At 46.8% G+C, this 16,529-nt stretch overlaps 1 protein-coding gene across 4 annotated transcripts in view; it reads left to right on the top strand.

Moving 5' to 3' along the window:
* LOC118507251 (paired box protein Pax-6-like) overlaps positions 1-16,529 on the top strand; it is a 48,598-nt gene that overhangs the window by 23,042 nt on the left and 9,027 nt on the right. For all 4 annotated transcript variants that reach the window (XM_036045537.1, XM_036045535.1, XM_036045534.1 and 1 more), the window contains exon 4: positions 9,867-10,007. In XM_036045537.1, the coding sequence (XP_035901430.1) occupies positions 9,867-10,007 (141 nt within the window). The remainder of the gene's footprint in view (positions 1-9,866; positions 10,008-16,529) is intronic.

Here is a 16,529-nt window from a genome sequence, read left to right on the forward strand (position 1 = left end):
CCTCTTCCAACCATATAATAAACATTATCCTATTCGAAAAGCTTGTAAGCGGGTACAGCCGACCAAATAAAACCCATCATTACAGCGGAATGATCTGAATGCGAGCTGGAAAACAGTTGTATCCTAGTCACGGCAACGAGCCGGCTCACGACGAAACCACTCGAAACAGCGGAAACCGATTCGGATGTTTGGGACTGCACGCCCAATAGATTTCCCTTGCTTTTCGAGCACCAGTTTTGCTACTAGGAGACGGATGCATGAGCTGGTTGGCTGAGTGTTCCCTTCAAACGCCTTCCACAACTTTGTCGGTGGCGGCACGGTCTGGTTATTAATTTATGACCGTAATAATGCAATTTGCCAGACGGTTTGGAACCACCGAAATGGTCGGCGATGTCTATTTGCTTTTCATTTTGGAAGAAAATTTGGGAGTTTCTGAGGTTCCACCACAACAAAAAAATCAGCCAAAATAACTCCACAGGGCACTTGCTCCTATGCAATGCACACGAAAGCACACTGAAGGTTGAGTTTGTATGAATCGCTCAACAATTTACATATTTTCGACAAATTTGGTTTTTTGCTTTCGCTGAAGTTCTTCCGGAAGCTTACCACCGGTTTCCTGTGCCAGTGTGGTGTTCACTAATTTTATTAAGTGTTTGAATTGATGTGCTTTTGAGTCGAGGATTTTCGAGGATCGAGTGTTTTGAATTTGAATAACAAATTCCGCCCTGGAAAAGCTCATAAATTCTTCCAAACACAATGTTTATGCTAATGTTGGGCGGTGTGAGTGTAATGCGTGATGTTTATAATTAAAAATCTAATTATCAGCTATTAAAAGCTCACCTCACACAAAATAAATAATAATTCCTGGTCGCTTATCTGTCTGGACCCATGGGTAAAACCCAGAGCAACAAAGCATCGTCTTCAGTCCATGTTTAATGTACTTTAATTTCCCATCTGAACCCTGCCATTAATTACCGAAACTCACACCTTTTTTCTTCTCCGTTCGGATGTTTATCCTCAGAACTTACACTCCGTGTAACCGGATGGATTACACGACCGAATCCGGTGCGCTTATCGTCTCGAATCTAATCTTCCCTTTACACGATCTTCTGGCGGTTTGTTTTACCACCTGGGTACGTGTGTTCCCCTATGCAGTCAGCATTCTATCAGCTACCATCATACTTTTCACCACAATTAGCCCCTGCATGCGTGTGCCTGCTTTTTCTCCCCCTTCTATCTTTCTCATGTCGAACGGGGCAGAATTTATGCATAGGTAAATATTTACGTGCAACATTAATTTTTCTAAATTAACACACCACACGCCTTGCACATATTTCTGCCACGAGTCGCCGGACGATCGTTGCAACCGAAGGCGAGCGAAACAGAACGAAAGACTTCAACGGGTGTGACAGCAAGGAACCCTCTTTTGTGTGCGAACCCAAGACGACGAATGCGTTCTCTCGCTCCTCTGTTGTTTGTCAGCTTCAGGCTTCTTGGCGATCATTCGCCGGACAGCAACCGTTTTGTTCTGTCGATTTGTAGACAACCGGTAAACATGCACTTCTTCATACGGTTTTGCGTTCCCCAAGCTTTCCTTGCTGCATTTATGCAGCGCGTTGCAGGCATAAAGTGATGCTACGCTACACGAAGGGAAAACAGTGTCCGGTAGCAGGCGCATAAAGCTGAGAACTGACTGCACTGGAGCTGGAGCAATTGAACCGTAGCACATGCTCGTGTGTCTGTTTGAGGGCGATTTTCACCTTCAAGTACGTCCGCCGTGCAGAATGGGTAATGTTTAATGCATGAACGAAATGAAATTATTCCATTTTGCACAACCGTTTTGTTACGGTCACACTTTCAACCTGGGTCTGTTAGTGTTTGCTAGTGCTAGCACTAAATCACAGGTCTTCAATCCAGCTTTTCCGAGCGAGTAACTAAGCACCACTAAACTAGTGATGGGTTCTTTGGAATTCACCCACGGTCCCACTCCGGTGTCAGTCGGTTTGAGTCCGCTTTCGATTCCAAGGAAATGGAATCGCCAGTTCCATCCAGAATCGTCCAGAACCCGCGAAATCATAGGAACCGTTGAACCATCCAGAATCAGCGGAACCTACTGGAAATTGTAGTACAGTATAAGTGAGTAAAAGCTCAACTTTCAATTTGAATGACGCTTGACATTACATTTGCTGGTACACATATGTTATCTTTCAATTCTTCTTTATCAAGTGTCATTAAGATCATCGTTTCATAAAAAAGTTTTAACAACGTAAAGCCCGTTTACCAAAGGTCACGAAAAGTTGCCAACTACGATTTCAGACGCTTCCAACGGTCCCGACGGTTTTGAAGGGTTCCACTTATCTCGATGGGTCCAACGGTTCGGGACAGATACCGAGATTCCAGACGGCTCCGGTCGGTTCGTTTGCTCCTTCCTTATGGAACTGGTTCTGTTTTTTTAATGATCTGGAATCGGAGCTGGTTTTTTGCTAATTATTGCCCTCACTAATTTTACACTCACTTAAACTTACCGACTACGATCCAGATGATTCTCTCTCTTTCACCTATCTCCTGGAACTGATAAGATCTTTTAGGAATTATCCCGGAAAAAGTTCCTTTTTTCTAATTTTGCCCATCTCTAGTAGCAACATTCTACCACATCGTGACCATTTTCGGTCTACTCGCTAGTAAATAGAATCATAATATTATTACAAACTTATTAAGCATAATTTGTCTAAAACACCCCTAACCACAACAAGGCTAGTTGAGCTGAAAGCTACAACCTGGTAGTGCATAATGTCACACCACGGCTCAGGTTCACCACACCGTCACATCGGTTTTGCATAAAATTCAAATCACGGTCATGCATGCATCCCAGAGTAAGGTCAACCTACCGGCAACGGGTGAAGGTTTCGTGGGCAGCGATTCTATCGAAATGTGTATGCAAAGCAGCACAATTTGCACCGTACCCCCCGGTGCAGTACCGGCGTAAATCCAATTTCCTTCGGGGGTGTTTATTCCGTCACCGGTTTTGTTAATTGTTTTCCCACCGACGAGTTAATCTTCACCAAACGGTTGATCGTAATCGATTTCGATTGCAATTGTTGGGGCCACTGTTCCGCTGCATCCCGCGCACATTTTCACAGCCAGACACTGATCGTACCGGCGCGATACAGCTGTTAATGGTTTGTCCATGAGAAAATGTGCCCGTGTGTGTGTGTGTGTTTTTATGTTTTATCTGATAAAGAAAACACATGTAGGTTAGCCACTTTTTTATTATTTTCTCAACTTCTGCAGCGGCAAAAAAACCAAACCCCCCGTTTTCCAGTTCCAAGTGCAGTCAAGTTTTCATCGACACATGTGAACACGATTTATGATGGTGGCGCAGTAAAAAATGTTTGTTTGTTTTGTCTTTTCTTTCTGCTCGAAGCGCTTTACTGCAGCCTTCCTAAAGCTTCCTTTTTTATCGAGTGTATACCGCTTGCCTATAATACTCTATCATTAGCGAACGCACCACCATGCACCCTAGTTGAAATGGCCCGCCTGTAAGTATTGTGCTACTCGATTCGCGACTTCTTGGAAGGAACGCGTGGCCTCGCGCCCAATTTTCCAGCAAAAGGGTGCAATTTTTCAAATCACCCATTTCGGCCACCAAATTATAACCAACAGAGGCGAAACAAAAAACAACAACAAACCGCCAGAAAACGACCCGCTCGGATACGGATTCGACTCCTCCCACTGTGTCGGCCGGGGCTAATTTGCATCTCGACCGCGCCGATCGATCGAAATCGAACCGATTGGAAATCGACACTCGTGCCACGCCACCACCTAATGGTTGGATTTAAGTTGGTTTGTTTTACACCAACACGGGGTCGGGCTTCGTAATGGGAGAAGCAAAAGAAGAAGGGGGCTTTGGAGCAGATAATTAAACGTCTGCTTTCGCGAAAGAGATAAAGCAATGATTTCATCTGGTTGTTGTTTTTTTTTTCTCCGAGCTTTTCCATTTGTTTGCTTTACGGTTGTTGGCACGTTGCTTAAATCAAACGTACAATCGGGTTCCAGATCGATCTTGTGGGGGAAAAAATGAGGGGGGGTTGGTTAAACAAATTTCGGATCGTCTCTTAGCGTTTTTAGGCTGTTTTGTTTGCTTTCTGTCTGTGTGATGCTACCAGTGGATATCAATTATCTCTTAGTCGGTGAGTGTGGAAAAAAGGGGATGAAAAGGTGAGCAACACATTAGCATATTCGTTGTAGAATGAAAAAATTACAGTAAAAGCTGTAGGATTAAAGGGTTTCTGTAGCTTATTATTTTCACTATTCAGTGGCACATGCCACCGTGCGTCTATCACCTGCGCCTTTAAACCCTATCGAAACGGCAAGATCTGAGGTCTTTCCCTCCACTAGAAATCATTTTCATCATAATTTGCTTCCATTCCGCCCCATCAGTCGCGAACTTCGTCTGCTTATTGCTACCCTGTTGGAATCATTCAAACCAGATGGTCACTCACAGTCTGATCTGGCAGTAACAATAAATAAACCTGTTTCTGCTGCTCTCGCTACTTTATCCCCAAAAAACAACCCTCCCTAAAGACGAAAAAAAAGGATACGAAAAACTGTCACTTTTACTTCACTCATTAGCATCGTTTATGGTGACGGACACTGTCCACCGGCGATTCGATCGGTCGATCGATCGATCGATAAATTGCACCAACAAGTAGGGGGTTTTAAAAGCCCTCCGGGTTAGTTGCGCTTGGTGTGCTCGTTTTATGATCAGTTGTCGGATCAGTTCGTAGATTCGATCATCGCACGTACGGGCTCATTTACGCTGTCATTTAGCGTTGGTTCGCGCGCAGTTCATACGAATGCACCACCCAGCTCGTAAAGCTTCGCCTTAACCGGACACAGTTTTGGATCCCTTTTTGTTTGTTTGGGATGGATAACAGAGAACCCGCAAGAAAAACATCGACGAGCTCTCTTCGCCGGCTCCAAATAATTGCACACTTCAATTGAAAAATTATAATACAATTAATTAGATAGCGATCGATCCGAATTTTTTGCTCGGTAACACTCACATGATCAAGTACTTTTGCAACAAAATGATTCTTGTGAACGCCCCTTCGGACTCGCTTATCTAGAAGGTGGATGCAACGCAAAAAAAACAACCACCAAAGTTGCATTCCCAAATTACAAGAGCTGAGCTGAGAGAGCACCAGTACACCTGACACTGGACACCAAAGAACCCGGAGCCCGGTGTCGGTAGAAGGAGGCAAACACCAGCCACAGATCAGAGCTGTGAGAATAATGCCTTCAAGTACCGATTGTTAATGGTAATTTATTCACACCTTACTTCCATTTAGCTTTTGGGCGTTGTATCGTGCCCCTTTTTCCTTTCCATCCTTTCACACCACCTCGATGCGGTTTGTGGTTTTGTATCAACGCCTTGTTCCATTCTTTTCGTTCCTTCTTTCCCTCGCAACTAATATGCTTATCTCCAGGAGTGCTCTCACAGTGCTTGTTACAGTGGTGAAAACAAGGATATCGGTACGGGGCATCTTGTACGGGAAGCAAACGGGACAGTAATTTGTACAAACTGTAACGAGAAATTTTAATTGAATTATACATATGCGTTCGTATCGCACCAGTTGGATCGCAATGGGAAGTGAAACATTCGTGGTAACGCCATTGTTTATGGAGCTAAACAATGATCCAGTGGTTAGCTATTGTGAGATGTCACCACCCATAAATACAGATGTCGATACCACCTGCAACGAGTATATTAACTGCGAGACAGATGGCTTGATGTCAGCTGAAGCTTCCGATCCAAAAGCGCTGATTAATTGGCCAAAACCCGGGACTTTCAACTACCGATAAGCGACACACTAGAAGCGAAAAAATAAAACGGGGAACGAACGGTGATTATTACATCTTCGCAGTGACATCCATCCGGATCGTCGATCGGAGTTAACATCTTCATTAGCGATCGCCCGGAACGGTAGCGGTGTCTGCGCACAATTTCCCATACTCTCCCAACCGTCACTTGCAACGCCACGATTAAGGTAACAAAACATGCTAAACATGCTAAAAACACGCGGCAGTTTCGATTGAAGCCCTCTCTTTTCCTTTTTTTACTCGGATTCTCGGCTCGCTGCACATTGTATGCAAATCCGGTCGTCCGGCGAGCTGTCGTAATGCAACACCGCCCGGCAGCTTCGGGTTTGATTGATTCGAAACCGTAAATCAAACCGGAACGCGGGTGACATCGCATCTGTCCGACAGTCCGCTTGCAGGGGGTTTCTAATAAATATTCATAGGCCACTTGTGTGATAACTGATATGTGTAATTCGGACATCACGAACCGAACCTTCAACAAAAACGGACAAGTGTCCGGCGATGATGGAATGATGGAAAGACCACCCCGAAACCTCAATTCATCATGTGTTCCTTTTTTTATTATTGAATGAAAAACTATGTATCAACAGTGCGAGCGCTAAAGAAAACAAAAACAATCCAAGCTGGACAATGTTAATGTGCGGTTTCGCTGGACAAACCGTACACACACGATCGTAATTGTACCTTCAGCAGGAGAGTCACTGTTGATGAAGTAGAAACAACCATCCATTATGAAACAAATGGGAAAGAAAAAAGAAAACTAAACCCGCGCAGTTGTTCACCAGTAAACCTCTTCACAGCCACAAACGCACATCCGGTCATCCCGTATCTGGGAACGCTGTGCGTGAAAGTATCGCCCACTGGACCAATCGGATACCAATTTATATAGAAATCCCTTTGAAAATAATTCCCCAAAAATCGGGGAGAGCATTATTAAAAACAAAATAACTTCCAACACCCGTTGATTAAAGTACGGGATTTGACCGGCCGGATGGTCGATGCCCACGGTTGACTACCGTTGCGATCCTCACGCGACACGCAATCGTCCGCAATTTACCTGTTCCTCCTCCCATGAAACACGAAAACGACCATCCAGTTTGACTCACTGGAGCGCTCGGGATGGGTTGTAATTAATAGAATAAAGGGGTGGCTTTATTAGACCAATTCTGAGAGATACGGTTTGTAATTTGTTTCAATCAGAGTGCCGAACCCCCACAAATCTCGCCTAATCGAATTGGACCCAAAAATTGGCCCGAGAGGCATCCTCAGAAGCTCTCGGCGGTCACATAAACGCTCAACTTCTAGCCGAAACTCCGAAAAGCGAATCGAAACTATTCGCTTCCCACTTGGATTCCTTCTGTAGCTTAATGGCACTTTGAGCTTCCAATAATATTGTGCCCCATCAAAGACTTCCGACAAGTCGGCATCCGATCTTGCACGGATGGGAGTTTGATTTTGTGTTTTTTTTTTGCAATCTTTTTGTCTGCTTCCGGCGGTACCGATAGAATACCGGATGTGTTGGATCTGCTGTCCCCGGTGGCGGCATCTCTTTTGGCGGTGCCTTTTTTTTGGAAGTGAATCGCCAACACAGTCACGGTAGCGCACCTCCTGTTGAGTTAACAACCGCGCGTGCTTACACCGCCGGGACCCATTCCATCCACCTGCATCCGGCAGCAGGTGGACCAGATCGTTTGAAACTGTACTTGCCCCCCAGAGTCCAGTCCACCGATCGATTACTGCGCTTGTTGATCTGCACCCCGGTGAGTTTGACGCAATTTGTCCATTCGTTTCGCGCGCGTCGAATATCGATGCCGGTGGTCCGAGGATGTAACCGTTCGAGATGGCGGTTGCGGTGCGAGCTTGTTCGCCATTCAACGACCTCTCGGTCGGGAGTCCGAAAGCTTCCCGCCGGGGGCCGTGATCTCCACAAACCCGCGCCCGGGATCCCGCGGTGGGGTTAGTGTGAAGATTAAAAATGGTACCGTTTGTACCGCCCTCCTGCTGGTGCGGTGGTTTCGCTGCTAGGTACGGGGGTTTTCCGAAAGGGTTTAATTTGTTCCTTCACAAATTCACTGGCAAAGGTCTAGGAGGTTGTGCGAGGTTCAGGACAGGGCCGTATCTACATGTGCTACATGTGCTCTGGGCTGCATGTGTGAAGAAGGACAGTGCGCAAGACATACAAACTCCTCCGGGACATTAAAATGCTATAAATCATCATTTTATGCCACATTATGTGCAGGTCCACGTTACCCCTTTTGCCTCCACCCTTCTGGATCCCTCCGCTGTATAGCGTAGACCACAACGAGAAGCAGCCACGTAGTCAATTAATTAGATTAAACATCGTCGAGCTGCACAGGCTGCAGAATACGAGTGAAACAAACTGCAGTTGCAACCTGACAACAACAAGCACAAAAAACTCTCCTCCTTGTGGATGGGAAGGAAACGACGGCGAACCCTGAAGTCGGCAAACCGTTTTGCGCCAGACTTATAAATATGTAAGCGAATCGGCTGGTGAGTGTGCGAGTGTCCGATGGGAAAAATGGCCGAGCGTTGAGCGAAAAAGGAAGCAACAACCCCGGTGCAGCAAGTTGCTGCGAGTATTAAGTCGCCCCTAGACCTCGGCCCAGCTCGATATCGATCGGCAAGACTGTGTCGGAGAGATCTTGCAGCGATCATCATGCGTAGCGCAAGCGAAACGCACCTTATCTAACGATGAAGATCATCCATCGTCTATGGTTCGACGGGATCAGATGTAGTGTACCAGGGTGTTCCTTGCTCTTTGCCGTGATCTTCGGCGATGATCCAACCACATCAACGGCAGCGGCGGGCTTCAGACCTCCAGCAAGCGTCGAATTAGCTTCCACATGATCCTGGCTGGTACCAGAATGAATACAGGAAGCCGGAAGGCATATATTTTCCCAATTCCCGTCCGTTTGCCGTCTAGCCGTGGATACCGCGTCCCTTTTGCGGGAGGGACGTAGTTTCGAACTTCGTTTCGAACAAATTTCGACGACGGTTCCCCTGTGGCAATCGGGACCGATTCGGGACCCGCCACTGATCGAATGGCGTTGATAACAGTGGTTCACCACACTGGGGCCACCCGCGAGCGGAACACTTTTCGAGGCACGGTCGAAGCCAACCGCCCCAAAAAGATCCTATTTATGGGCACACATCATCACATCTGGCCACCCGCGAGGCTTTGGCTCATCCCGTGTGTGTCCCGATTGGTGGTGAAATTATATGTCATCGGAAGCGATCCGTAACCGCCCTTCATTTTATTTTTGTGCGAGCGAATATTCGATCCATTGCCACGGTGCGTAAATTATAAGCCATTCCCGCGAAGAAGTGGCTCGATACAGTTGGTAGAATGATCCTACCCTGGGGGGGAGTAATACGGAGCAGTTGAAATCGCAGATCGTAATTAATTACGAGCATAAGCTCGCAGCAGCGTACACCGTTTCTTGGCGTTCCTTGGTGGCCTCCGCCTGTAACGTCGGCCAGTTACGGTTAAAATTATGCCTCGCGTGTCATATTTCATCGACGCAAATGGTGCTGATTTAGAGTCAATGCGTACCTCCCGAGGGGTTTCCGGTGCAGATGCGTCGATGCAAGACCGTGAGTAAGAATCTCAACTCGCTCCACTCATGCTGGCAGAAGGCAGACCTTGCGAGACTGCTGCCTTGCATGGCCTCATGAAAAGGTTGGGAAATAATGGCTGAAGCTGAAGTAACGTAACTGATTTGATCTAGATCACTTAATGTCAACTTCAAAAGTCAAGTCATAGTCGACTTCTGAAGATTTGGATTGAATGTTGACTTTAGGTTTTCAGCCACGGAACCGAGAACCGAATCTTCTTTCCCGAGACCCATACTCGTCCTTTTTTTTTGTACAGAGCACACAAATGCTAATTATGTTTACTAAACGAGCTGTTCCGACTGGCCAATCATAAACATGCTTCTCGTTCCTCTTCCTCTCTCTTGCAGGCACTCTAAGGCCACCGGGTCTGATCGGAGGCTCCAAGCCGAAGGTAGCTACACCGGCCGTCGTTTCCAAGATCGAACAGTACAAGCGGGAAAATCCGACCATCTTCGCGTGGGAAATCCGGGAGCGCCTCATCTCGGAAGGTAAGTGGAAAATGGAACGCTCCGACCAACTCCTGGAGACTGCGCGTGTGTGGGCCCCTACCGTCAAACTACATTGTACAATGCAAAAGACGCCACTTCCGGAAAAAGAGCGCGGGTCCGGGATTTGATCCTATCCGTCCCTAATCAAGCTCAATCAATCTCCGTTCCGCTCGCGAAATGAGACAATAAATATTCAGCCGTGCAAGCTCCAAAAGCGCTCTCGAAGTTGCGTCGCGCCACCAGTAGACATTGAGCAGCTCGGCAGTTTAATCATCCTTCAATCAAGACCTCGCAGACTAAATCCCGGCGACAAACTGTGCCGCCTTGTGTCTGGGCTCCGTGTGTCTGGTGTCGGTGGTCAAGATCAACAGAGAGAAAGAGAGCGAGAGAGCCATGGGAACGCCACGCAGAATGATATGCAAATCTTGGCCCATTCTGCCGGCGACTCCAGGTCGAGTCCGTACCGCAGAGTTGATGACGGTTAATGATGCGCTGAAGAGACTGTTTTGAGTTGAAACTGCAGCACTTCTCGCGCTTTACCCTACCGACCGGCGTACCGAAAAGGAAGCCCGATTACGATCAGCACCGTTCGTCGGGATGTTAACCACACACGGTGCGCGCTCACCGCTCTCGTTTCCCCTCTACTGAAACCATCCCCACCCCAAAAACGCCTGGAACCCCACCCGAACCTGCCCAGCGCTTGGGACCCCGCCGATCGGGACGGAATGATAAACGATTGATTTATTGAATGAGTACGGGTTTGATTTAACACATTTTCTCCCAGGTGCTCAGGACCGGTGTTTCTTCTCGCCGCCACTAGATGGCCGATAAGCGATAAGCGAAGAAAGGCCCGGTTAGTGAGGAGGGGGTTTCTAAGGTGCAATCGGGGCAGTGATGCTGGGACGAAACTTAAAAGTAATTATGGCGCAAACCGAATACCGGACAGGCCACCGGTTAACCGGCGTGGAACCGGCGAATTGTTGATGATCACCTCGATCGCGCGTTTTGCTCTGCGTTTGGTTTGCTTGCTGGAGATTGGATTGCGGTGCGATTTGGCAGCAGGGCAAGTAATTTGTCTTGCGCTTGCGAAGCCTTCAATATGGACGATTTTTGTTTTTTTGCTGACCACCGATCAATAAGAAAGATTCCGTTCAGGATGTTAACCCAACCACGGTATAGTTGCAACAATACGGTACGTCCGAAACCAACGATGATTTATTGCTCCTCGGAATGAACACGATGTTATGAGGGTTGATAAAATCTGTCGAAAAACATGCACCAACTGCAGGAATGTTCTCCAAGAGCATTAATCTTAGATATCTTTCCCACAGGAGGACACGATAAAACGAATGTCCCGAAGGGACATTCACATTCACCTGTTGCTTTCTAGCTTACCTAATTAAAAAAACACAATCGTAACACAATGTCCATTGGGGCAGGTGAATTATGTCCTGCCCGTGGATTGTGATTGCGATCCCAACTCGATTCGTTGCCCCATAGTGCACCGCGCCAGACACCTATTTCAATGAAACATCGTGCGATTAACTATGGGTGTTGATGATGATGATGATGCATGGATTGTGTGTGTGCGCGCCAACTGATTACAACGGTGGTGTGTGGAATCATAAATTTCTTTCGCACGCTCTCAAAACACGGTACGAACGCCGAGAACGCTCCAAAAACGGGACGCTGATTAGCTCGATTCGGGGCGACAGGCGGACAGCAGAAGGGAGAGCTGTGCAGTTCCAGCCCCAAATGGACACTGCCACACCGGAATGGAAACGAAAAAGGGTAATCTTATCCAACGAAACCATGTTTCGTGCATTCAGATGCGTTCCCGGCGAATGGAGGAATGGCGCCGTTTGTTGTCGTTGTTGTTGTTGGGACATTAATTTATTCGCTTCACAGTCGCGCTCCACTCTTCACCTGTGTGAAGCTGTTGAGCATCTACCACACTTTTTAACACTTACACGAGCTACACACTCATTCGTTACAGGGAGGGGGGGGGGAGGGGAAAAACGACGACGAGTACCTGCACTCCAGTACCCGAGTGCCCGAGTGAATGATCTATTTTTAATCTTCAAGAAGCCAGTTTAGCTCGCCCAGATGGCTTAAGCTAAATAAACATCACCTTCTTAAGAGGTGCGCAATTGACCCGATACCACTTGAGGTATCTAGCACTCGGAGCTCGAATCCGGTGCACGATCGTTCGAAAGCGCGCCTGAAGCTCGCACCCCACGTTGATCGCAAGTAGCATCGCCCGTTGGGATGGTGCGTCCTCCCAACGAACTGCCCTCGAGTGCTCGGTGAGCTCAGCTGAAACTGACTTCCTTGCTTCGGTTGTAAAAACAATCGATAGAAAAAATACGTTCCAAAATCGGACCAAACGTCCGTCCACTGATCTGATTGAGTGTCTTCTGGGGCGGTAGGATTCAATCACCTCTTGGACTAGGCCTTCCTGATACATCAGGCAAGTGGCGATATTACGCGATCGATATACTATTACAGTTGCTTGCTTGAGTGTTTACCTGTTGGTGTGCTTCTTTCCTTGTGCTCCTTCAAAACAAGAGATACGGTATGCTAGGGGGAATAACGCCGAAATCTAATGTCTTGCAAGTAATGGAGCCTGTAGGTGCAAAATAATTATGAATATTTTCTCTCGATCGTCCATCACTTCGCATTAGAAACGAGCGATGGTAAAGGAGCTAGGCTTTTTGCCGTTGAAATGTCAGTGAAATCGATCAACAATTCCATCGATTTGGTTGATCGATTATTGTTTGCATTCCACAAAATATGCTGCCAATAAGAAGGTGACAGAGATACGTCTTGTTTGGGAGAAAGAGAGAGAGCAATGACTCTATGATTGGGGAGTCAAAAGTTAAATAAACAATTTCATCAAAAGTTTAGCAGCTGGTTCAATCTTAATTAGCAACTTAGATCATAATAATGTTTCGAATGAGGGAGGGTCTTATAATATTTGGACTTGTTGGTAAACTGGTTAAAATAGGGCCTTTAAGAGTATAATTCTAGCAATACGGCCAGGCCGTTCTTTATGAATAAAAAAAAAGAGTATAATTCTAATACATTTTCAAGTTGTTAGAGAAATTATTTACTCAGAAAAAAGAGCGACGGAGAAGTCAAATGTCGTCTCTAACCTCAGGAAAACAACACTTGTATCTTAGACAAAAAATCCCTTAGAAGAACTTCAGTCCTCAAGAATATTGACATAAAATTAGTATTGTCCATTATTCACTCTTTAAAAATAAAATGTTTTTTTTTTATAAAACCAATAATCCATTTGCTATAAAATCGACCTTTCGTGTAGAGAAGAAATTCTTCAAACAACCTTGCCTACACGTTTTACGGCATCAATCTACGAGACGAGACTGAAGCTCACGCCATCCTGTAATGATTATCCTAATCTTTCCCTTGGAGCACGTCTTGATATCCGCTTCATTCACCACTCGCACACCCTTACCTTCCAAAGACTTCCCCGTTAATCTTGGTAGGGAAATCTTCGCACGCCACCGCCACAGCTTACCCACACGACACGTCACGTTCCACTGCAACGCTTTACAACTGGGTCCGGGCGGATGTTCCTGTCGCCGGGCAAACGGCGTTCACATATACCGTTTTGTTTCTAGCCCAACCTATCCCACCATATCCATCGAACCGGCCCGTTTATTATAATGAGATTTAATTCTCACATTTGTCACAATTTTACATGCATTAGCGCAACACACACACGCGCGCCCGGTGTGGGAAAAATCTTCATCACAATCCCACGGCACGGGTGAATTTTTCACTGCGCGGCTAATCTCGACCCGCCATCACCGTCGGCACCGGAGGCGACAACGTGGGCAAGATAAAACCGAACCCGACGTTCCAAGTTCCCAGGCGGAACATGTTGTTCCGTGGAGCACATGTTTTTGCGGTGCGATTTATGCCACCGTGAGGGAATGGTTGGTTGGTTGGTTGGTTGGTTGGTTTATCGAACATCGATTACCGGGTGTGGGGGTAATATTTCTTGCCCGGGAAAATTTTTCCCCAACAGTTGGGGATGATGATTTTGACAGTTGCGTGACGTTCCGTAAGCAGCAGCAAGGATTTATCCTCGGGGATACATCCTATGCTCCACATGCCAGTTCCGGAGGATCAATCGATGAATTGGTGTGCAGCAGCAGGTAGCACGCCCCACTTAATCATGCATCATGCAAAATCTGTGTGATTTATTGTGCTGATGGAGGTGTACCGGTGGCAGATGGCAGACTTAATTTGAGCTTCCGCTGGGAAGCCAGATTATTGTGTTTCGGGGCGTATAAATTACGATCACTTGCTATGACTGATGAGCTCATTTTTTAATCCAAAAAACTCATATTTTTCTGGCCCATTACTAGCTGCGGGGTAAAAGTGGGATAAAGGTATGGGAATTGGAAGATTCCTCTTTGGTGCAGTAGACAGGTTACAGCTTTTTTTGCAGATAGCAATAACTCTTACCCACCAGAGCAAAACAAAAAGGAGCCAAAGTATGTCGATAATCGTTAAAAATCGTTTCTTTATTATCGCTTTACCTAAACGCACCCGCAGCAAAAAAAAAAAACACCACCGCCATCCACTCGCAATCTATATCAATCAGTGTCATAAGAACAGACGTCGAGCTCCAAACGCAGCTTTCTGCCGCCAAAGTTAACCCAAGGAAATGCCTTTTGAACGTGCTGTACATCTCGCACCGCTTCTTTGACCGACTACAGGATCATTATTCATTGCAACGAGTTCTTCCATTTTGTATCGATCCATCGCAAACGATACACTCACTCCCGCTCGCTCGCTCGCTCGCTCTCGCGTCAGAGCCTCCCATACTAGGTCCCCAACAGTTCGCAGTTAAAGGCGTGGAAAATGTGGTAATTGAAATGCTTCTACCGATCAAAAAACGTACCGACCCAACCCGAAAGTACGGCCCATCGTAACGTAACGGTGGGGAACACATAGTTTGTGACCTTTTATCAGAGCCAAGCAGGAGATATGTGGTCGGCTCACCAGCTACGCGAGCCGTTTGTAATTGAAATCCGTGCACACTCGGAAGTGTGCCTTCCGACAAAGCACTCCCGCTGGTGGCTGGCCGAGTGCCCTGTCTGGAAGGTGGTTTAATTTTATTAACCGAATTGTTCTACCCACCAGTGCCGGGCGGAAGATCGATCAGTGGTTCACGACGGGAGTGCCATCTGGTGGCCACGTGGGGGTCACCAACCATAATTTAGGGCTCCAAAACTCCAATTACTAACCGAGGATGAATGCTGTGCGGTGAATTTACTTAAACTTTGATCGATTTCCTCCCATCGTAGATTGATGCTCGGAATGAGGTTCGGACGGATAATTTCCCGTTGTTTTGATAATGATCCGCTGTCGGTTCAAATTAATATCACGCGAACGTCCTTTTCCGTAAACGTATCATGGGAGGGAAAACCTCCTGAAACTGCCAGCTTACGGCACGCGGTGGTTCATGCATCTTGCCCGAATAGATTGTCTTGCCTTTCGAACACCTACGGTGATGCTTGGCCGTAATTGCGCATGATTTCGATCGATGTCTTGCTGCTCGTGCTGCTCTAGTGCTAGAAACTGGACAGAAGGAAAAAAAACTCCGAATAGAACCTAACCGTTGACAGCTCGCGTCTCCTCGAGCTCGAACTCACACGCGCGTACACACGCTCGGTTTATGGCTCGGATCCGGTCCCGCTACCGAACCGGTGCCACGAAAAAGTGGTTCCATCAACCTTCTCCCCACATCGTATATGGCGTGCGGCATGGCACTAGCCGCACAGCCGTTTTAATGCCCGATTGCTAAACCGCCATTCCGTGGTTGCCAAGTGGGAGTGAGATTGAATTTACATTTCTAATTTCACCTGCCCGTACAATCGCCGACATTAATGAGCGCCGGGTGACAGGCAATATCAATTAAGGGAAAATCACAAATGGTGCCTCCGGAGTGCGCGTGTGCACGGGCGCACCCGGTGTGGGTAGGACGCGCTTTGCTGGTTGAATTAAGATATAGAGCATTCGGTGTAGGAATAAATCTAAACCTGCGGGGTGGTTCTAATGTGCACAAGTGCGCAAGTACCCGCAATTGACGGCTTTTGTTGGAGTGCAGCCACATTTCAAAACAAGCCCCTGTTTGGAGTGGCTCATGGAGTGGCCAGTAGAGTGGACTTTGGTTGAAGCTTAACGGAAAGCGCATGTTCTGTTTTCCTTGCAAACGAAAGCCATAACTTAGCGGTTGACTAATGAACGTCACCAGTGGTGCATACGTTGATTTCTTTGTTCTGAACTTGTGTGTGATCGAAATATTGCATCTGTTGTTAGCAAAAGACCATGTAATTGCTGAAGATATGGTGTCTCTACCATCGGAATATTGTCTAAGAAGCAGCTTCTTCATGCTTCTTCAGGATGTCCTGGGAATAGTGATAGAAAGCACACATCCCTAAGATGGAGGTGGAGTCAGTGGTGGGTAAGGGAATATATTCAAAA

The sequence above is a fragment of the Anopheles stephensi genome, chromosome 2 (genome assembly GCF_013141755.1).
Source record: "Anopheles stephensi strain Indian chromosome 2, UCI_ANSTEP_V1.0, whole genome shotgun sequence".
In the NCBI taxonomy this organism is placed as follows: Eukaryota; Metazoa; Arthropoda; class Insecta; order Diptera; family Culicidae; genus Anopheles; species Anopheles stephensi.